This window comes from Aptenodytes forsteri, unplaced genomic scaffold (assembly GCF_000699145.1).
Source record: "Aptenodytes forsteri isolate BGI_AS27 unplaced genomic scaffold, ASM69914v1 Scaffold66, whole genome shotgun sequence".
NCBI lineage: Eukaryota > Metazoa > Chordata > Aves > Sphenisciformes > Spheniscidae > Aptenodytes > Aptenodytes forsteri.
Window position 1 is genome coordinate 2185010 of NW_008795131.1, and position 21896 is coordinate 2206905.

The window sequence follows — 21896 nt, forward strand, 5'->3', positions numbered from 1 at the left end:
GTGGTAGCAGGTTTCGGGAGTGCGGGAGCAGCCGTGTGGCAGGCTGGCAGGAGGGCTCTCCCCTTGTTGCCTGCTGCCGTGCATGAGCGCCGCGCGCTCTCCTGGGGTTATGTTGATCTGTACTGTCACGTGTGGGAAACGGCCGGGCTGCCCCTGGGCATCACCCCCTCCTATAAAATGTGACAGAAAATGATACGATTAACGTGCAGGCGCCAGGGTCTGTGCCCTGGCATGCTGTGCTGTGGCTTGGGTGAGGGTCTCATTTTCTCCTCAGTCCTACAAAGCCCAACCTGCTGCATGGAGCGAGATAATAGCCTGCTATAGGGGGATCTATAGGGGTGTGAGGCAGCGCAGACACTGTGGGGCTGTGCTATCCTGTAGCTCCGTTGGTCTCCTGCTTTCGGGAGGAAGATGCCCTGGGCGAGCCTCAGGTGGCTGCGCAGGCAGCGGTGCAAGCAGCTCCCTGGCCCCAGGCAGGCCATGCAGGGCAGACACTGCCCATCCGAGCGTACCTGGGCTGCTCTCCCTGCGCCGCTGGCTGCAGCTGCAGCTAGAAAACACCCGGGAGTTTCCACCCTGCTAAGCATTTGGATGCTTCCCCACTTCCAACTGAAGCCGAGTGCTGGAGGTCTGCACTGAGCATTACTTATGGATTTACTCATAAATATTTATCACTGCAGGGAAATTCCCATCTCGAAGCTGTGTGTCCTCTGGGCTGTCAGGGTGGAAGCACAGAGTTTGCCCCATTTCGGAATGGGACGCCTTGGCCCAGCAAGAGGTATCCAGGCTGGTTTTTGGGCAGCAGGAAGCCTGCTCACCAGGCAGGCAGCTCGCCGTGGAGCAAATGATGGAACCAATCTGTCTCCTGTGATTTCTGTATGCCTCTAGCGTGGCGTTAATTGGCAGCCCGATTAGCCTGACTCGTAATTAAATCCTATTGATTAGCTAAATGTCACTGGCACAGAGACCAGCTGGCAGCGGCTGGGATGCAGTGGGGCCATCGGTCTTCATAGGATTACAGCAGGGATTTTGGGGTTGAGTAGAGGAAGGGAAAAGATGAAACTCGGTCTTGGCTCCATCGCCCATGCCGTGATGCATAGGACTGTAAATTGGTCCCAGCAAGAGGACTGATCGGAGCCGGGGCTGCGCTGGCTGAAGCCAATGGGAGACTGCCCCTGTGAATGAGCCCTGTGGTCCTCCTCTGCCTTGTGGCTCTCTCGGAGCAGCTTTAGGCTAGAGGTCCGTCCACGCAGGGGAAGCAACGGTGCTGGTCACCCTGTGGGTCCCTGGGAGGGGTGAGCTCCCACGGGAGCAGCTTTGCAGGGCAGAGCCATTGGGGCTGCTGTCGTATTAAACTCAGCCCTGTGCCAAACTTGTATCGAGTGACATGGGAGGGAGGTAGACGTGACATTAGGAGCCATTTTCCAGGCTCCTGTCACTCCGTCTTCCATAGCACATCTGTTAAAAAAGCCTTTAATAGCCTCCTCAGAAGGTAATTTAATTGAACTGAATTGATGGGTGAATTACAGAGCTGCCTGTCTTTCTCCATTTTGAGGGGAATTTGCTTGCTTGCTTCTGATTTCATTTGCCACGTGGCATCAGGCAGGTGGAGCATCTCCGCCATGGGAGGCTGTGGAGACCCTTTGCTTTGCTCAGCTGTGAGCAGCTTGTGTGCCCAGGCGGCCGGATCCCCCCCCGGAGCCTGGGGACCAGCCCAGCCCCTTGCTGCCCTTTCTGCCCGTGGAGCCGCAGCCAACACCACCACCTTCCTCCCGTCCTCTGTATCTGCTGCCTTCCTCTTCCGCTGGGCCGGGGACGCCACCTGAGAGGCACTGCGGTTAAAGCAGAACCGTTTAGCCTCCGTTTGCTGCTGATATTTTTATCCTTTTGGCTCTGCTTTAGAAGCAAAATCCTCTTTGCTGGGCACCATTTGGTCTCCCTTGCCCCAGGGCAGCGCGCTCGTCTCCGAAGCAGAGCCCTCATCAAGGTCAGGAGCAGCTCAGACCCTCGGACCGGGTTGTGCAAATCAGGGAGGGGTGGGATGGGGGCATCCCGAGGGGCTGCCTTGGTACCGTGGGCTAAGCTGGGTGTGTTATTTCATACATGTGAAGTATGGAAGTGATTTACCCCAGCATTTCCCTCTTTGATTTGCCCAAACCAGGCCTTGATGATTACATTTTCATCGCACACAGCCTTTCCACCAGCAGCCCATACAAATGCTTTCCTGCCAGGTGGATCTCTGGCAGCTGCACACACTCATTAATCCTGGGCACCGAATACTCTGCTCATCCCACAAAGGGCGTGACGAGCCTTTAGCATCACCCAGCCTGGTTTCCATGCCCGGGTTGGAATTGGGGTTGGATGGGTACCTCTGCAGAGAAACCCTCCTCTGACCCAGGCAGAGGATTGCCTTCAGACAGCCTAGAAATAACTCCTGCAGGGATCCTGCAGCCGGGCTGGAAATAATCCAAGTACTTTCATGGTGTAGCCATTATCATTTCCACTAAGGATGAGTAAAAATTAGGCTCCGTTTTTCATGCTCCTGTGTTGCTTCCCTACCCTGTGGAGTTTGTTTCCATGTGGTCTGTGCAGTTATGGGTTTGGGCTGGGTTTGTGCATCACCCTTGGATGATTTTCAGCCCACTGCGTGTTTAGAAGAAGAGCAGGTTTGTCTCCTCCCTCTGCCTGAAGCAGGATCAACTTCAGAGCATCTCTATAACAAACACGATCCATGTCATCCTTTAAGAGCTGTGAGGGTCTAGTAGAAAATCCATCAGGAATGGCTGCAGTGAGTGTTTCCTTGCATTTGTGCTCCGGTACCCGCAGATTTCCCTGCAAACGCCACGGCAGTCGGCTGGCGAAAGCCTCCCGCTGGCCTGAAAGCTGTTCTTCCTTCAGCTGTGCCTTAATAACGAAGACTAGGTAGGTGCTATCACACCCTCTCGGAACGCTTAAAAGTAACACCACAACAGCAGGGGTGTATGTTTGCTCATAGCAACTATTAAATGACAAAACCCTGTAATTTTAAACCTCGAAAATCACTGCGCTGATTTACTTAACCCCCAAATTAATTGTGATCAGGGTGTCAGTGTCAGCTGCTGGAATAGCGGAGAGGTGCTTTGCGGCCGATGCCAAGTGCGGATGAGAAGCCTTCCTGCAGCCCCTCCTCGGCACAAACTGCAGACGACATTTGAACGCTGAGTGTGCTCGGCTTTTGCTGTGCAGCCCGGATCCTGCACCAACCATACTCTCCTCCTTCCCCAATCCTAAGGAAGCCGTGCAATTGCTCCATGGACTGATGACATCCCGGAGAAACGGGCATCGGTAGATGGGCTCAGCGAAGCCACCCCGCCTGCCCAGCCTCTCGCTGTTTTCCTAACTCTGCTTTTTGCTGTTTCCTCTCCAGGGCCTGAAGCCGATGGACCATAATGGTTTGGCCGATCCATACGTCAAATTGCACTTGCTTCCCGGAGCCAGTAAGGTGAGACGCCTTTTCGCTTCTCCTTCCCTTCCTGGGGCTGCGCCTTTCCCTTTGAAATCAGACCTGGGAGGTTCCCCAGGGAAAAGCTCTTCACCAGGGGCTGCTGGTTGCTGTAGCCAGACCTCGAGTCTCCTGCCCAGCTCTCACTCAGGTGAGCAGGAGAGAGCAGCGGCAGGAGATAAGAATTGGGGCTAAAAGCATTCTTGCAGGGGTAGCGAGTGCCTCTCCGATAAACCACTGCCCGGGAGGCAGGTGCCAGCCCTGACTCCTTGCCCCGGGGAGCAGGGGGTACGAACGCTGTGCTCAAGAAGCCCCTGTAAGCCACCGAGTGAAATGATCTGGAGCTATAAACAAACCAGCTCCTTTTTTTATTTTTTCCTTTTTCTTTTGCATTTAAAACCCCTCAGATCATAATAAAGCAGAGTATAAATTGTAAGGGAAATATTTCCATCTACTTAGGTTCAGTGCTTGCTGGAGAGAAGAGTAATTAAAGATATTGATGTGTAGTGAGAGCTTGGTGTAACTGATGGGGATGTTGAATTTAAATGCTAAATGTATGTGTTATGAATATTAATTGCACTCTTATTTTACACTAAAGGAAAGACCTTTTTGGGGGGAGGTATATTTATTTGTTACGGTTCAGTTGAATTAATTCATCATGTTCAGGGCGGTAGAGGGAGTTTTTAACCACATTTCAAGTTCCGCTCAAAATAGGGGAGCCAGGAGCACTTTCATCAGTGATATTAGCTGTCATTTCCATGTTTTGCAAATGCATTGATTAGCATTTCTGCTGGAAGTGATGGAGACCAGAGAGGCGGGAGGGGAGCTCAGCTGAGGGTAGCACAGGAGCTGCAGACTCTACAAGCCCGGAGCAGCCACGGGGGGGGACACGACCCTCTCCTTGTCCCCACGTCCCTCTGCCTCTGTGGTTGCTCTGTCTGTGTGCCTTGTTTCCAAACAGCACTGCCTGAAGCTGCTCTGGGAGAGGTGAGCAGATGTGGGGGGGATCACGAATGTGTCCTGGGCTGGATGTTTCTGCACAATTGTTCCAGCAGCAGGACAGTCCCCAAGTCCTGGGGACCTCCAAGGTGCACCTCCAAGGGTGCTTCTGTCCCTGGGCTCCCAGGCAGCTGCGGCAGAGCCCAGGCCAGAGCCATGGGAAGCAGGGTGGGATTTGTTCACCTCATGCAGAGCTCTCCATGTGAGCTAGTTACTGACTATTAAGTCATTCCAGATGGGAGAAAAAGGTGCTCCCAGAGCTCAGTTCCTCTGATTTAATTTGGGCCCCTTGCCCAGGGCAGCATTAGCTGCTGGGTGATGCCCATCACGTTACCCCCTTGGCTAAACCCGCTTTCCTTCCTGACCCCCCCCAGAGCCCCAGGATCAGGCCCCAGCAGGTCTGAGCAGGCAGCGGATGCCATCAGGGCGCTTTCCCTGCTGTCCTTTTCACCCCTCAGCAGGCTTTACGCTCCCTCTCTGATACGTATCTCGCCTCTTGAGCCTGGCATGGTGGCCACCATATCACCAAGGAAGGAGATAAAATAGGTGTGGGATGAAACCTGGTATGATAAAGTGCCTTGTTCAAAGCAACTTTACAAAGTCAGGAAAGATTTAAGGCAAACAAGGTATTAAATCGATGGCAACGGCAGGCCATAAATGAGAGCACCTGTCTGCAGTCTCCTTCTGTTTGCATCGCTCTGCTGTCGCCCCCGGACATACCCCCGGGCACGCAAGGATCAACTCAGCGAGGCTGGTGCCCGGGAGCAGCAGCGCTGGCTGCCCGTGCACAGCCCGGCCGGCAGCTTCTCCGCCTGCGCTGCAAACAAACCCCTGCCTGAGTGATGTGGAAAGAGATTGGCATTGCAGGGCTTTAGCTGCTGCTGCTGCTAACTGGGTCCCTGCCCCTGCATCCCAGTTGGCTCCTGGAGCATCACGCCTTGCTCTGGGGGTATCCTCCTGCTAACCTGGCGCTCGGCATTTCGCAGCTCCTCACCCAGCCTCGGTTGGTGCCTAACCAGCCTCCGCAGCACTGCATGGGGCCTGGGTTTCTTCCAGAGGCAGAAATGGCTTTGGGAAGTTAAATGAAAGCACAGCACAAAATACAGAGGCTTCCTCTACCTCCGAGAGATCACACCCAGAGCAAGCAGCTGCTTTGCGCAAAGCGTTTGGGAGTGAGACACTGGGCTGTGGTCCCTCGATGGCTCCGCTGCACCGGCAGCTCCTCTGGCCAGTGGCCATGCCTAGCCCAGCTGGAAGAGATCGTGTGTTTGGGGTGGTTTTGGTGGGGAAAGGATGTGCCGACAAGGTGACTCCCTCTTAGCTGCAAGCACAAGCTCTTTTCTTCACACCATGCTTCACATCCCGCTCGCCTCTAGCTCAGGGCTGGTGAACCAAAGATGGGGAATGTAGCAGCTTCCCATGAAGATGCACGAGGCAACTTTGAAGTATTGATTTCCTGAGAGTTCCTTACGCCCAGCAGTGGCTGAGGCAGGGATTGAACTTTCTGACTTTACACCTAATTAGAGGGAAAATTGCTGCTCTGTCAGGCTGTCTCGGGCTGGGGGGGTGATGGAGAAGCCCCCTCTGAAGCCTTCAGCCCTTTGCTTCTGCTCTCCCTCTGTCCCCAACAGAAGCGGGTGGCTCAAGGGGTAAGAAGATTAATGTTCCCCGACCTGGGGGGGTGGATATGTGCCAGGATGCCCCATCCACGCCGGGGACACAAGCGGCTGGGGGAGCCCCCGCTGCCCCCCCCGCTGTCCCCGGCCTCCTGCTCTGGCAGAGCTGCGCGCTGGAAAGAGTTGCCAGTGCTGACAAAATGCGTATCAAGGAAGTTATTTTGAGTCAGGCAGGAAGGGGAGCTGTGCTGGGAGCAGGAATGCAAATAAACAGCCAGAACAGCAAATTGGCATTTTTTAATGAACCTGAAAAGACATTTTTTCCCCCTCTCTCTCTCGCTCCTGCTGTATAAGTGAAATCCCCATCCTCTCGCTGCGCTCTGCCAAGGTTCCCATTTTGCTGGCTGTTTCCAGCATGTGGGATGCGGGGTTGGATTGCTTTGCAAATGAGCCAGTGAGTTGCCGTGTCTCTGCCCCTCTGCTTACCGCTGCAGTCGGGATGGATTTGGGCCACCCCATTGAGGACCGGTCGGGTTATGGTGCTGGGGCAGAAGGGTGACAGCACCAATTGCCCCTTCATCTCCAAACTGTGCTTCCTCTTCCCCCCGCCTCCCTGCCCATCGGTGCCCAAACAGTCGCCTGGGGCCAGGTCCCGCTGACCACCGTCTCCTTTGCTTTTCCAGGCGAATAAGCTGAGAACCAAAACGCTGCGCAACACACTGAACCCCACCTGGAATGAGACACTCACCTATTACGGCATCACCGATGAGGACATGATCCGCAAGACCCTACGGTAGGGCCCCGGGGTGGGGGGGGTAAGCAGGGTGCTGAGGCCAGCACTGGGGAGGGACACACACACACGTGTCCCTTCCCGTCCCTTCAGGGCCATCCCAGGCATCCCTCCCCATCCCAGTGACGATTTCCCAGGGGAGCTCACGGGGACCCCCATGCCTCAGCCCCACAGGACGGTCCTGGCAGCTGCTTGCGGCAGAGTTATTACCCACCAAATCCTATAACTTGCACGTGTGCCCTGCACACATCCATCACCCCTGTGGTGACCGACGCTTGATTTACAGGGAGCCTGGGCTGGAATAGCCGGTGAGGAGCGTGGTCCTGCTTTGTCATTAACTTCATAACTCACTTGCTGGGCTCCTGCCTGCAGAGGTGCTGTTATTTAGTTTTAACCTCTTCGTGCCCAGCTCTCATGGGCACACGTTAAGGCTTTGCGGTCACACGTTAAGGCTTTGCGGTCACCTCTTGCTGAGAAAATCTCCCTGGGAAAGGTCTGGGCCTCTTTCAAGGCTGATTTTTTGAAAGAAAGCTGGAGGCATCCGTGAATTATTGTCAAACTAAATGAAGAGCGTTTGTATTTATTCTAGTCCCTCTGTTTGGTTCAGTGTCTGTGCATTCAGCATCTCCTGGCAGCATCTCCCAGGGGCTGGGGGATGTTGTGTGGGGCTGGAGGTGGGCAGGGGCAACATGGTGGGGCTGTGAGGGCTTGGAAGTGCTGCTTTGCTGGGTCAGACCCCTGCAAATGCAAAGGTTTTCATGTCTTGGCCACCGTCCCACCTGGGTGAGGGCAGGGGGTGACCCGGAGCCTGCAGACGGATCCTGCCCAGGGAGGGTGCTGGGCGGCCCCGGCCGCTCCATCATCTCTCTGATCTGGGACCGCTGCACAGGAGGATTTGCTGTAAGATTTGCTGTCAAACAGGAGGATTTTTCATCCTGCTCCGAGGACTCGGGGCTTTGTCAGCTCCGTGGCTGGAATCCGACCTTCCTTATTTGCAGGTACCCTGGGAGTTTGTTATTTTCCTCATGACGAGAGCACAAAGCTGCCTTATAAAAGGTCCTGCTCAGAGGTGAATTTGGGCAGAGCCCACCTGTTGTCTGCAATGTGCATAGAGATGAGAAATTTAGCGCCGCGGATTATTATTTCACATGGAAAATATTAGTCATGCTGAAAGTGCTGCAGGCTGGAAAGCCTCTGGTTTATTATTATTATCGGTGGGTATTTTTTTTAGTTTTTCACTCCAGGGTTTGAAGTTCTCAGCCTCTTCAGGCGTGGAAATCAGTTTGTAGAGAGATGTTCGGCTGAGTTGTTTGCTGAAATGCGCCAGGCAGCAGCGACGCTTGACCCCCACCTTTTTGGGGCCCTGGTAGCTGCTTCTCCCCCGGGAGGGACTGCGCTCGCCCACTCCCAGGAGGCAGCAGGGAGGCGTGGGGTGGAGGCGTGGGATGCTCAATGGCAGGGGGACACGCAGAAATGTGTATGTGGGCCGGGCTGGATTTGCCCTTCTCACTGCAGAAATCCCTCGTTAGCACGTCCCCGCTCCTGCCCGCCAGCCCAGGCGCCGCAGGCACTTTGCAGGGAGCCAAGCATGGCTGTGGGGTCGCGCAGGGCTCAGCACACGGGGCTCCTTTGCCCCCTCTGAAGCTAAACGCCATGCACGGATCCCTGTACCCTGCTTGCAGGACCCCAGGGTGATGCGCAGGGACCCCTTGCTCGGCGGGGGGACGTGGCTGAATGGAGATAGCATTTCTGTCTTGGGAGCTCCACGGGGAGCTCAGGAGATTGCTGGCAAGGTCGGTTAACAACCAATTACCCAAAGTAGCTTCAAAGGGCACCTTTCCAGGGAGGCAAGGGAAGCCTCGGGCTCGCCTGCAGTGCGATTGCCCTGTGCGAGTTCCCAGCCGGGTGCTCTGTGGGGGGGCGAAACTCCTTGTGAAGCCTGATCTGCTCATGCAGGGGCAGTGTCCCCAGGGTTTGGCGTCTCCTCGTGCCATCAGAGACATCCATCTCGCGCCTTCGCGCCCATCGGAGCTGCCTCTTTGCAGGGAGGTTCCTAGGCTCTCCAACGCTCTGCACAGACTGTACTTCGCAGCTGAGGTTTCCTCGCCAGCAGCCAGCCCCGGTGAATTAGGTGATAATTAAGGATCAAAATCCTCTCCGCATGCAGAGGAATATCCAAGTGCAATTCTGACTCATCGGCATTTGCAGCTAGCCGATGGGAGCCTGTCTCCGTGGAGGTGGCAAGCCCCATGATGGCATTGCCATGAGGGTGGCCGGTGGCCAGGAGCACCACAGGAGCCACACGAATCCCCACCTCGCCTCCAAGCATAGTGCTGGGGTCTGGCACTGCATCCAGATGGAGCGGGCTCCGTCCTACGGGATTTAGCACAGCCTGGTCCCTGCCAGTGGTGTGGGAGCCCCCAGCACCCAGCTGACGGGCGGACCGGTGCTCCCGCGGCGCTGGGGGGGGCCCCCCCCCCGACCCCCCCCCCCCCCAAAGAGGATTGGGTACCTCAGCAGCACCCAGCACCCCGTGTGCCGGCAGGCAGGACCAGCCTTTTCCTGCATGGGGCAGAAAGGGGAATCGCATCCTCGGTGTTACCATGGCAATCGGCGTGCCAAAGATGACCTAAAAGCCAGCGAACTCCAGGCTGTTTTTTAGAGGTGCTCAGGTGGCTCCGCTGGCTCCCTGGGAAGGTTGTGCAAGCAGAAAAGTGGAGAAGTTTTTGAAGTGGAGCTTGCTGTAGAGCTGGGACTTGTGGCTTTGGTTTTGCCTGGAAACGACTCTGGAGAGGCAATGAAGAAACAAACTTTTGGGTGGAGAAGGTTTCCCAGCTGGCACCTCTGCCGCGGGGCTGTCACCTGTCGTGTGGGCCATCTCCCCTGGCTGTTGTGGGTCTTCCCGGGGGGGTTTCAGCCTCTTCTCTTGTGTGGACCCCAAAAAATTTTCTAGTCTGGACTCTGATCCCTTTAAAAAAATATCCCACACGTAGATGGGTGTGTAAAGGTTCAAATGAAATAATGTTTCTTAGTGCCATCTCCGAAACCAGCGTACGGCAGGGTGGGCGCTGGGACACCCTTGGTGGCCCCTTGTCCTTCCCTGCGCTCGGTGCTTCTTCCTGTGCCGACCTTCGGCCGCCGGCACAAACGGCCATCGCGGCGGCAGGGCCCAGCCTGCCCTCGGGCACTGGGCATGTGCTCAGCTGCTCTGCCCGGCAGGTTTGGCAGAATTTCAGGTGGGATTTCAAACTCTTGCCTATGGCCCAGGGAATTCCTCTGCTAAAACAAAACTTCCGAGCACCATGGCTCCATTTCTTATCTTGCGTGGGGGAGCCAGAGCCTAAAGTTCACGTGCTCTTCGTTTTCCTTAAGAGCAATTCTCCTTTTTTCTTTTCTCCATCTTCACGGTTGAAGATATTGGCAAAGGAGATTTTATTTATCCTGAGGCAGGTTTAGATGAGATGAGACTTTCGCAAATGAGCCACAAGGTAGAAAAATCCATCTTTTATTTTAATTCCTTGCTTGGATTTTCTTCTTTTCAAACACTGGATATCTAATCGAGTAGAAGGATGCAAGGCTGGGAAATGTTGCGCCTCCTCATTTAGATACCCACTGAATTGTGTCCTCGCTACCCGGCTGGGGAGTGATCTTTGGTTTATATGAGGAGGGATGGATAGACTGGGGTCCCTGGCGGCTGGGCCTCACCGAGGATTTTTTTTATTTTGGTGTGGGTTGAGCTGTTTCTCCTCTGTGAGCCTCTCCATAGCACCAGTGGCAATGGCCCTTCACCCTCCCGGTGCCGCTCCCCGCAGGAAGCGTCTCCTGTGCCATGTATTGTCCTGCCTTCGGTGCTTCACTTTGCCCGCCCGTCATCTTGCAAAATATCTCCTTCTCCACAAGGAAAAGCCGACTTCAAAGCTGCGGGGACGCTGGCTTTCCTTGTGCTAATCAGGCGAGGCTCCTGCAAGGCAGCTGTTGGTAGTTGAAAGAGCATGAGTGATGCTCCCCTCGGTCTGGGAGGTGATCGTTCCCCGGGTGCCTTCTTGGTGCTGAGATTCACGGAGGGGCAGGGAACGCGATTGCAAAGTCTCTTTAATGTAAAAATAATGGCGGAGATCAAAGCTGCCGCCAGCCTTCGCCTCCCTGCTGCCTGGAGAGCGTGTGATGCAGCAGAAAAGCACCCAAAAATCTTCCCTGACCACCTGGGCTCTCGGTGGGACGTGTCCAGCATGGGTTGGTGGGTCAGTGTTGGCATGGGGCACTCTGCCGGTGCCTGCAACCCTCCTGGGGGGACGAGTGGCATTCACCTTGTCGCAGGGGCCAGAGTAGGGGCATCTTCTGCCTCCTGGAGAGCGAAGTAACAGATCCCCTTTTGCCCGAGCCCCCCAGCCCCACGCTGTGCCCCAACAGGCTGCCCCTCATCCCCCTGTGGCCTCATCCGAGCTGGTCGAGTGACTTTGCTGTGACAGACCAAGCCCTGGGAGCTGTTGGGGTTCACCTCCCCAAGCAGGGCCACCCCCAAGGGAGAAGGAGAGGTGAAGGCAGCCCAGCTAATTGCGCTGGCAAGCAGGATTTTGTTAATGAATCAACCCCCTCAAAAAACACCAGATACTTCAGATTTCATGAAACGCAGCAGGTGGGAGGATCTTGAAAGGTCTCATCCATTCATTGAATTAAATATCCTTGAGTCTAGCCCAAGGCTTAATAGCAATGAAACCGCCCACCATCCTGAGAGAAGGCAAATTCAGAGCTGCTCAAAAGACGCTGGACTCAGAGGGCCGGGACGGCTGGGCTTGGGGGCAGGTTCCCTGCCAGCACCAGGGGGTCGGTCCCACCTGCAGTCCCTGCTCCCAGTCCCCACCTGCAGGCACCGTTGCTCCCCGTCTGTGGTCTGAGCACGGCCGTGCCGCAGCAGCTCGGCCGCGGTCTCCGGTGGTGGGAAGCTGGGGTGCATGACGGGGGGAGGCAGAGAAATGCTGCAGGGGAAATTGGAATAGGCGGAATACAATCACCTACATTTAAATAAGATGTGTAATATGCAATAAATAGATTGTATTCATAATAAATATCAGAGCTGGCCAGATATTGGATACAATTATTCATATCCAGATATATTGGCGAAGTGATGCATTATTCATATGATACTCAGCAAGCCCACGAATGCCAGGAATTCTTTGTTTAATCATGTGTTTGACAAACATCATGACTCATTAAATATATTATTCAGAAAATAGTATTTGATCAGGTCTAATAGGCGTACTGCAGACACTTAGAGATTTGGGGGCCCAAATTTCTTTACTCCAGAAGCGCTGAATGAGGTTTGCTCCAGAACTGCAGGCACACTCATAATTTCATCTAACTTTTACTGTGGTTTCTGTGTTCAGACTTTGAGGCATTTTGTGACGGAGCCCAGCACTGAATCCTCCTTTTGGTTTTAGGAGAGCTGGACAGTCCCGGGACGCCGCCTTTTTCTATTTTCCCTCCTTGCCAGGCGTTGCCTGTCCTTAAGCCAAGCAGGCATCACCTGCGCGTCTACTCCTCCATCGAGAGCCTCCCAAGTTGCTATAGGGACCATAAGGGATCTTAGCTATAGGAGATGCGTCTTCAGGCTCCGCTGCCTATTATGTGCATGTGTGTTGTGGAAAAGGGTCCTCGTTGACCCCCGTTCTCCCCTTTCCACGAGGGGAAAGGGGCTGGAGGAACACGCGTGCGAGCAGAAGTCGTGAGTCAGCGGAGCGAGGTCGCTTGAGCTGCGCGGTGAGTCAGGACTGTAACCCAGGAGCCCGGGCTGAGTAGGAGGGAGAATAAATTTAATGAGCAGCGATTGTTCACTTGCTGCTTAGTTTTCTTCCAAGGTGGTTTTCACAGCCCTTAACTTAAAGATCAGGACCCCTCAGTGGAAGCTGTCAAATCAAAAGCCGAGCTCGAGGGATTGGGTTTAATAAAGAGAGATGAGGGAGGGGTGATGTTCGAGTTAAAGGGCTCAGGATGGCAGGTGAATGTGGCTGCCAGAGGCATCTCTTGCTGTTTGTCATGGAGCTGATTTTCTAACCCAAGGCATAAAAATTCCATCACATTGATTTCTCATAATAAAATTCAAGCCGGTGTAATTGCATTACGCCTGTTTCCAAAGGGAGGGCTGGGGCTGGAGCTGCCTGCTCACTGACTCACGCTCGCTGCCTTCACTTACGGGGCCGGTGCACTGCCAGCCTGCCCAAGTCAAAAATACCGTCCCGGTGAAGATGAACCGCAGCCAGCCAGAGGGACTGGGGTTCGGGGGCTGAGTCCAAGGGACTGGGAAGGCTGACACGAAACTCTGTGACTGAACCACCTCTGGTCATCACACACAGATGGGCACAAAACGTGGGGACCCATCTGAGAGGCGGCCGGAGATGCCAGAGGGAAAATGGGGCTGGGAGAGACCTGGCGGTGTCTCTGGCTCCATCATGCTGCTCGGAGATAGCGGCAGTTCCCAGGCCTTGCAGAGGTGCCAAAAACTCCCTCCCAAGGGACCCGGTTCTGCACAAACACCTTAACTAGCCTGGGACGTCAGCGGGGACAAGGAGGATGGCCATCGCCCCAGCGCCGTGCCAGGCTGGGCTGCCTCCATCACACAGCACCTGTGGGTCTGCCCGGGGCGTTGTCGGTCCCGTGGGACAAAGGGGACGTGCATTCTGCAGCACTGAGGCAGGCTGGGGCTTGTGGACCCCCGACACTACCCTGATTTGTCACCTTTCTCCCTTGGGGAAGGGTTTGCCCTTCGGTGGGCTTCAGCTCGGGCAGCTGTGGTGGTTTGGCTACTGCAAACGCAGTGTTCCTGTGCCCTGGCTGCTGCTAAAGGAGGGCTGTGCGGTGCCGGGGGGCAGGAGCCGTCCCTGAGGAGGGCACGCAGGGGCTTGCAGCTGCCTGGGGCTGAGCTGAAGGTCTCTGAGCTGTAGCATGCTGCACAGGGGCTGGTGTTCTCGGAGCTGCTTGCTAAGGTGGGAGCAAGGGGCTTCCCGTGTCCCCGTGGGCAGTGAAACGGGGCTCGGTGGGGCTCTCCAGCCTCTCCCAGTGCGACAGTGGAGATGCTCTCCCTGCCACCACCACTGAAGTTTTCCAGCCATTTCCCTCCTGGGCTTCCGCCTGTCCCGGGTGTTTCTGGAGCTTCACAGCAAGTAGGACATTGCATTCACTATCTTCTTGTGCTTCTGGGGCATATCTGGACATTGGCGGGGGAAGATCTTGTTACTCATGTTCTTAAGAGGTAAAACCGGCACCAAACCCTGCCTCCCCCGAGTGTGCAAGAGACGGCACCGCTCTGCAATTGCCGGCTGTAAAAATAGACCCCTGGCTGTCAGCTCCTTGTGAGGGCCACGCTCCTCTCCTCTTCAGCCCAGCTTTCATAACTGTGCGCTTGCTTTCCCTCCCCAGAGCTTTGGCCAGATGGGTGTGGAGTTGTGCATGCCTGGCAAGTGCCACTTCTTGTCTGGAGCTGCTGCTGCTCCTTTTTCGGTTTTGTTCTTTAAAAGAGGTGCAAGAGGGGGAAGGGAAATAGGAAATATTGTGCCTGCATTTGAGATTCTCTTTAAGGATTTTACTGTTGCGGTGGGGTGTTTTTTTTTCGCGGGTATCTATAGTAACGCTGCATCCCGCTACGGTTTTCTGGAGAGCAGCATTCCCTGTCTTCCCGCTTGTATTATTTTTTTCCAAACCCTCTCCCTCTGCCGCTCCCCGGCCCTGATGGTCCTTGTGCCGTGCAACTGAGCTGTCCCCATGGCTCCCTCACTGCTTTGTTATCCACTTGTGAGCATGAGGGTGGTCAAACCATCCATGGACAAACCATCCATGGATAAGCCATCCACGGATAAACCGTCCAGGCGCTGCGCAGGCCAGAGGCATGCTGTGCAATTAGTTACTCTGAGGTGGGATAGCAGGGCATTATTTATCTTTAATTACTTTTACCCCTTCCTGAATAGGTCCTGTTTGTCAAAACCCGGCAAGGCGGAGCGCGATCCCCGGAGACAGAGGTGCCACCCGTGAGAAATGGGCGCCAACGGGAGTGGGTGAAAGAGAGAAAAAAATCAGGCAGCAAAAGGATGAGAAGACACTGTAGGAAAATTTAAAGAAAGGGGAGAAGGGAGAGAAGGGAAGGGAAACGTGTGGCTCTGGTGGGGGTGTGGGATCCTCCCTTCAGAGGGGGACAGGACGGCTTTTGAGCTCCAGGCAGCGCTGCTGGGGGACGGCCGGTCCCTCGCAAGGCAGCCACCACCCTCCTGGCCCCCTCTCTGGGATTTCAGGAGCTGCGAGTGGAAGCTCCCTGCAAGCGCTAACTTTGCTCTTCTGTCGTCTCTCCTGACGCCCGGAGCGGGCTGGGAAGCAGCAGAGAAATGACTCATTAGCTGCCAGCTCAGGGAAAGGCATTTATAGCTTTCGCACGGAAAACAGCCTTCGCTCAGCAGCACCGTCACTGCCCTCGGACGCAGGCTGCCGTCATGGGGTGCATCCCGGGACTTGGCCCTGCATAGGACCCCGACGGGGCTGGGAGAGCTTCGCTTGACCGAGGTGTGATGCCTTTTGCAGGCTGGGTCTGCAAATCGCTCCCGGTCTTGTCTGCATAGTGAGGGAGGAGGTGGAGGACCCTCTCCACATCCCAGACCGGACAGCCAGGACCCCAGCACCAGGGGACACCCTGAGAGCTGCCACACTCGGAAAAGTGCCCGAGCTCCTCGGGTGGGGAGGGAGGGAGCCCTGTGGGGAGGCACGCTTCTCCCGGCTGCGCAGTCTGAGAGCGGATTTAGGAAGAGCCTCCTCGGCTGGGCAGGGTGCAGCTGGGCTGGCGGTGGCTCAGAATAGTTTTGCTTTAGTCACCGATGACTTTGATGTTTTAATGGAAGAGCCATTAAGATGCTTGAGGGCCCGGGTTGCTTTTCCGACAATGCCTGGGCTGAGGCATGCATTAGACACAGCGACTGCGGCACCGCAGGGTTGTGATGTTCAGGGTTCATGAGCATCTCCCTGGAGGGAGCCCAATCCCCGGCAGGGTGACGGCCATCCCAAGGGGTGCCGGAGCCCTGGCCGGGATGGGGTCTGAGCAGGAGAGATGGCCATGGTGGCTGTGGGACCCAGCTGCGGCGTGCAGGTAGCTCCGTGTGGGCGGCTGTGTGATGGAGCTGGGAGACATGGCGTAGCGCAGCCTCCGCCTCCCGCATCCCTCTGCTTCCCCAGACCTGGCCCGTCCTCCATCCCAGCAGTCTCAGGTCTCGGCTGCAGAGGTAAAGCAGACTAAGATATTGGGTGTCACATTTAAACATCATGAGCTGCCCTGGCCAGGCTGTAGCAGCGGATTGATGCCCTCCAGCTGCCTGCGAAGGAGGTGCCCAGTCACTGGCCTGCAGAAAGGTGGCCTCAAAGTCGTCCCCTCGCTGGGGAGACCTGCAGTGTGACAGGGCAGCCCCTTCCCTCGTGCCATCACCTCTCCTCCCCCAGCAGCCCCGCTCACCCCGTGCTTGTTGTAGGATCTCGGTCTGCGACGAGGACAAGTTCCGCCACAACGAGTTCATTGGGGAGACGCGAATCCCACTGAAGAAGCTGAAGCCCAACCAGACCAAAAACTTCAACATCTGCCTGGAGAAGCAGCTGCCGGTGAGTGGGGGGTTCAGAGCAGCGTCCCCCACCGTGAGCCCGTGGATACAGCAGCTTCTCCCTATGGCACATGGGAGCGTGGTGTAGTTTGACCCCTCAAACGTGATCAGGGATGGGGAGAGCATCCCTCGCGCCGGGGAGGTGGCTGTCTGGCCACGGCTATGTCCCGGAGCAGCCCCCAGACTGGGTGCGTTCCCTCCCCCAGATAGATAAAACAGAGGACAAGTCGCTGGAGGAGCGCGGCCGGATCCTCATCTCCCTCAAGTACAGCTCGCAGAAGCAGGGGCTGCTGGTGGGCATCATCCGCTGCGCCCACCTGGCCGCCATGGACGCCAACGGCTACTCCGACCCCTACGTCAAAACGTAAGTGCTGCTCCGCGGCTGCGCCGGGCCGGGCGAGACGCTGCCACTGCCAGCCCTTGGTGAAGCTGTGCTGTCCCCTCTTGCCTCTCCCTGCAGTGGAAATTAATTGATCTCATTAGGAGATGCAAATGAGGGTGTCACGGCAGCAGCTTGCATTCACCCTGAGTGTGTTATTCCCCGGCAATTATTTTACAGCGCTTCAAAGTAACGTGGGTGCAGGATCTGCCCGGTGGCGTGTGGCCCTGCCTGCCCCGTGCCGGGGCAGCATGTCGTCCCGCCGGTTCAGCAGCGGCTGGGTGGCCGTGGTGCCCCACTGCCAGGCTCGGTGCTGCCCACCGGCACTGCCCTTGCTTGGGAGAGGGTCTGCGGCAGGGACGCGGCCCTGGGGACACAATTGGTGGCCCAAAGCAGACAGGTACAGTTGGGTTTTGCTGATGGCACGGCCCCAGCCCGGCGGGTGGTGGGTCTCATCCGACGGCACGGGGATGGGTATCCCTCGAGCAGGACGGTGCCTGTGCCTGACGGTGCTGGACCTCGCTCAGCACCTGCGGGTGCCTTTGCTTTCCTTCCCGGTGATACCCCCATCCTTTTCACTCTTCGAAGCCCACGCTGTCCCTGCCGGGATGGGGATAGCTGCTGGGTCCTGGGTCAGGTCTGCCCCTCCTGGCCCGTGGCATTGGGGCGCAGGCATCCTCCCTCCCAGCCCCAGGGGACGGGCAATTAATCGCCCCCTTCCCCAGGTCCCAAGGGAGAGGGGGCTCCCAGCCCAGCTCCCAGCCCGGCAGCGGGGCCACCACCCCGCGCTTTGGAAAGGCTCTAATTACAACCTGTGTGTAATTAGGTCAGACAGCATTTTAATCGCAACCCATGGCTCCGGTGGCTCCAGGGCCTGATTAACAGAGCCGAGGGCACATTTACAGGTCCCGCTGACACTTTCCAATGTAAATGACTGGGAGTACCTTCCTTTTGAAAAATACCAGCAATATTAAAAAGAAAAAGAGACATTAAAATGACTGTAATGGGCTGCTGCGACTCGGCCTCACCCAAGTGATTCAGGGAAGTCAGTGTCACCCAGGGGCTATTAAGGGATGCTGAGGAAGGTGATGGTTTGCTGACGCAGGGCCCTGCATCGCCGCGGCTCCTGTTTTTTGGGTGGATGGCATTTTTCAAACTCGCTCTCTGCAAAGCAAGGGGGGCCATGGCGAGGAAGGGCCGGCAGCCCCCCCCGCGCCCATCCCACGTCCCTGTCCCCAGTGCGCTGACCCAAACTTTGGCACTTTCAGGGATGGTATTTGTTAAGGCAGAGTTATTGGGATAAACCGTGCCTGGCGCCTGGGAGGCCAGTAACGGAGTTTCTAGGCAGCACACTTTCGCCTTCCTATTTAATTGTTCTTTATGATTGGAGGTGTTTGCGTAAAAATCCACTTTTGCTTTTTTAAATGCTCATCAGAGGCTCAGTCCCTGAAGTAACGTAATTCCCGTTGTTGTACACAGTCGTTTTGTAGGTGCCCCTTGTGCTATCTGCAGTAGCCTGTAGCTGCAGGGCTTGAATCAGAGCAGATAGACAAGTGATGCTTCTCGGTACAAGCCCTAATTTTTTAATTACAAGCGAGATCTGGAAAGTGTAACGAAGAAGCAGAACTGATGTTTAAAGGAGCAGCACCAGCACGAAATGATGACTTTGGCCTGGCCCAGATTTCAGGTGCCCTCTCTGCTCGATGACAAATCTCGTTTGCTTTTTGGCCCTGCTGCTGCGCTGCAAAATATCTGCAGGAAACAGCGGTGCATGAAGCTGCAGCCGCTGCACTTGCTCCTGCTCCCTCTTCCACACCTGCATGTGGTTTCTGTCTCCTGGCAAGGCTCTGGATGAGCAGACCGGTCCCAAGTCTGGGCTGGGAGCGTTTGATTTTGGGAGCTGGGAGCATGTGTGCGGTGCCAGTGTCCCCTAGGGACTGGAGATGGGATAATCGGTGCTCTCTGATGGCAGCCAGCGACTCGTCTTGTGCTAACGTGGGGAAATGCTGCTTCCTTCCAGCCACCTCCAGCGTTTTGGCAGGGGAGGGGAAGGGAGGAGGGAGCTGCAGGTTCGGGGGGCTCAGCCACCCATCTCACCCTGCCTCTGCTCAGGACCTGCTCCCCCAGCCGCAGGTGCCCCTAGCCGTGCCCGGGCTGCAGGGGAGGGCCCGGGCAGCCCTACCTGCCTTCCTCGCTGGGAGGGGGTACGGGACCTGTGTGTGACCGCGCTGCATTGGTTTCGTTGCAGTTACTTGAAACCAGATGAGGACAAGAAATCAAAGCATAAGACGACGGTGAAGAAGAAGACGCTGAACCCCGAGTTCAATGAGGTGGGTCCCCGAGTTCAATGAGGTGGGTTTTCGCCGGTGGTGGTTCTCGCCTAGGGGCTTTTCTCAGTCCTCGGACTTAAAAGGAAAAAAGAAAAAAACAACCTCAGTCATTAGGTGACGGGTCGAGGTTTTGTTCCCCGTGGGTGGCAAAGGGCAACAGCCCGAGGAGGAGGGTGGACAGCCCCAGCCGCCTCCCAGGGGTCCCAGCCCCCGCAGGAACCCGGCACGGGTTCATCCTGACTGTGTCTCCGCTCCCCAACAGGAGTTTTGCTATGAGATAAAGCATGGCGACCTGGCGAAAAAGACCTTGGAAGTCACAGTGTGGGACTACGATATCGGGAAATCAAACGATTTCATAGGTGAGTGGGACACTCCGGAAGGTCTCCTTGGCCTCTTTTTTTTTTTTTTATCTTCACCTTCTGAGCCTCTTCTTTTTTCATCTGCTGCTCTTCTGCACTTCTCCATCCCCACGTTCGTTCTTGCTGGGTTTCTGTTCTGCTTTTATCCCGCTCCTGCACCTGAGCCTCCTCTCCCGGAGCCGGCCCCACTGCTCCTCGCTTCAGACATCCCCACGCAGGGAGCACCCGTGCGTCTCCTTCTCCCCTTCTGTTTTCAGATCTTCTCTTCTGAATAAAAAACAGGTTTAACGGGGAGGTTTCATTTATCTCTGTTGGATGTCTAGGCTTGTCGTGATTTTGTTACCGGTCACTGCGATTTATTGCTAACAAGTGCCCAGTATCTCTGACAGCCGCTGCAGATGCAATGAACATCCAGCCCTCGGCATAAGAACAAGCTGCCCAGGGCAGGTCCCAGACCACAGCCGTGAAGGGCCGGGGAAGCCGGGCTGTGATTGCCCGTGTGTCACATCAGGTCGTGGCGTCGGATGCTGTGAGAGCGGCTGCACGGCCTGGCTCCATCCGGCATCCCTCGGCATCCCTCGCAGGGCTGACGCTCACCCCCACCTCTCCCTCTCTCTGTCTCTCTCTCTCAAGGTGGAGTCGTGTTAGGAATTAATGCCAAAGGCGAGCGGCTGAAGCACTGGTTCGACTGCCTGAAAAACAAGGACAAGAAAATCGAGCGCTGGCACACACTAACGAACGAGCTGCCGGGGGCCGTCCTCAGCGACTGAGCGCCATGGGGCCGCTCCCCAGGCGGGCACGGCTCTGCCGGCCACAGCCTTTGGACTCCTCTCGTTTACGGCTTTGGATACGGGGGATCGTGGTACCGGGGCAGCCGGGAGAGCGGGACACCCCACGCCACGGCCTGGCTGCAGGGAAACCCTTCCCAGGGAACAAGGCAGCAGCGGTTTGCTCTGCTCAGCAGGTCCCATCCCCTAAGGCTTTTCCAGAATGCCTCTTTGCACCGTGCCACACTCACACACACACTCACGAGCATGCACATGCATGCGCACACACACATGTGCACACGCACACGGACACCACACGCCTGCATGCACTGCAGTTCTGACTCCTCTCCTAACTCTTTGCTGTACTGAATTACCTTCTCGCTGCCTTGCGATTCAGTGGCAAAAATGAATGCATCAGTCTCCGTTCGTGTAACTAATATGAGCAAAAGGCGTCACTAAAACCTGGAACTATTTTCTCAAGGCAATTGTGCCATATTTCTGGTGGTTTGTCAGTCTCTGTGGTTTGGGCCTAAACAGTCTTTTATGCATTTAAAGCTCCTCCGTTGGAATGATTGTGTCCCCTGATAACCTAGGAAGACTGTTTGCTTTTCTTCCAGAAATGTTGTGCTCGTCCTCTCCAATAACCCATGTGAAGTTAGCCAGCAAGCTGAAAGCGCTGTGCAGACCACGGCTTCCCTCTCGCGGTCCCCGGGATCGGGTGGCTTCACATTTGCAGAAGCGAGGGGCAAAACAAAAAGCTCAGCCAAGCCGCCAGCCGTTCCTGCTTCCCAGGACCGGCAGCGAAGTCTTGCGCTGCCCTCGCAGCAGCCGCTCTCCTAATGAAACCATGCCTTCCCGCCCAGAGCCACGCAGCCAAGCTTCAGCACGGCTATTTTTCCAGCAAAGCCGGCTTTCAGGCTAAATTTTTCTATCACTTTTCCCTTATTCATCCTTTTCCAATTCATGCCATTACCTAAAACCCAACCAAGGCGCTTTACACCGCGAGCTGGTGGCGTGCAGCGAGCTGAGCTGCGGGGCCGAGACGGCATCATGTTTGCAGAGATGCTCAGCTCCGGCACGGCCGTCGGGTTGGTCCATTTTCTGCCTCAAACAGCGTCCAAACCAAATGTCAGTGTATGGCACAGTAATAATATGATAATATTATAGTAATAATCGCAGCTGTCATCCTCCGTGACCCACCCTGGTCGTTCTCTGCATCCTCATCCCACCGGGCGCTGGATCTTGTGCATCCTCATCCCATCCTCATCCTCATCATTTAGCTCAGCCCGGTGGGATGAGCTAAAACTTTCTGTGAAATGCTGCACCTTGCCAGAAATTTTTGAAGCCTTTAACCCATGATTTCTTAGGAAGAGCTGCTGTTTCCCCATCAATTACCTACAGCTTCTGAGCCCTGTAGCTGTGTGTGCGCACGTGCGCGTGTGTCGCCGACTTTTTTTTTTTTTTGAAAAAAATCTAAGTGGGTTTTTTGTTTTACTAAGTTTGTGCTCCTCAGGCAGGGGGGGGGGGGGGGGGGGGGGGGGGGGGGGGGGGG

At 55.8% G+C, this 21896-nt stretch overlaps 1 protein-coding gene across 1 annotated transcript in view; it reads left to right on the forward strand.

Moving 5' to 3' along the window:
• Positions 1–20347, forward strand: part of DOC2B (double C2 domain beta) — a 36016-nt gene extending 15669 nt beyond the window's left edge. The window contains exons 3-9 of the mRNA XM_009278202.1: positions 3407–3481; positions 6780–6889; positions 16384–16510; positions 16716–16873; positions 19137–19218; positions 19481–19577; positions 20211–20347. Coding sequence (XP_009276477.1) covers positions 3407–3481; positions 6780–6889; positions 16384–16510; positions 16716–16873; positions 19137–19218; positions 19481–19577; positions 20211–20347 — 786 coding nt within the window. The remainder of the gene's footprint in view (positions 1–3406; positions 3482–6779; positions 6890–16383; positions 16511–16715; positions 16874–19136; positions 19219–19480; positions 19578–20210) is intronic.
• Positions 20348–21896: the final 1549 nt, after the last annotated feature.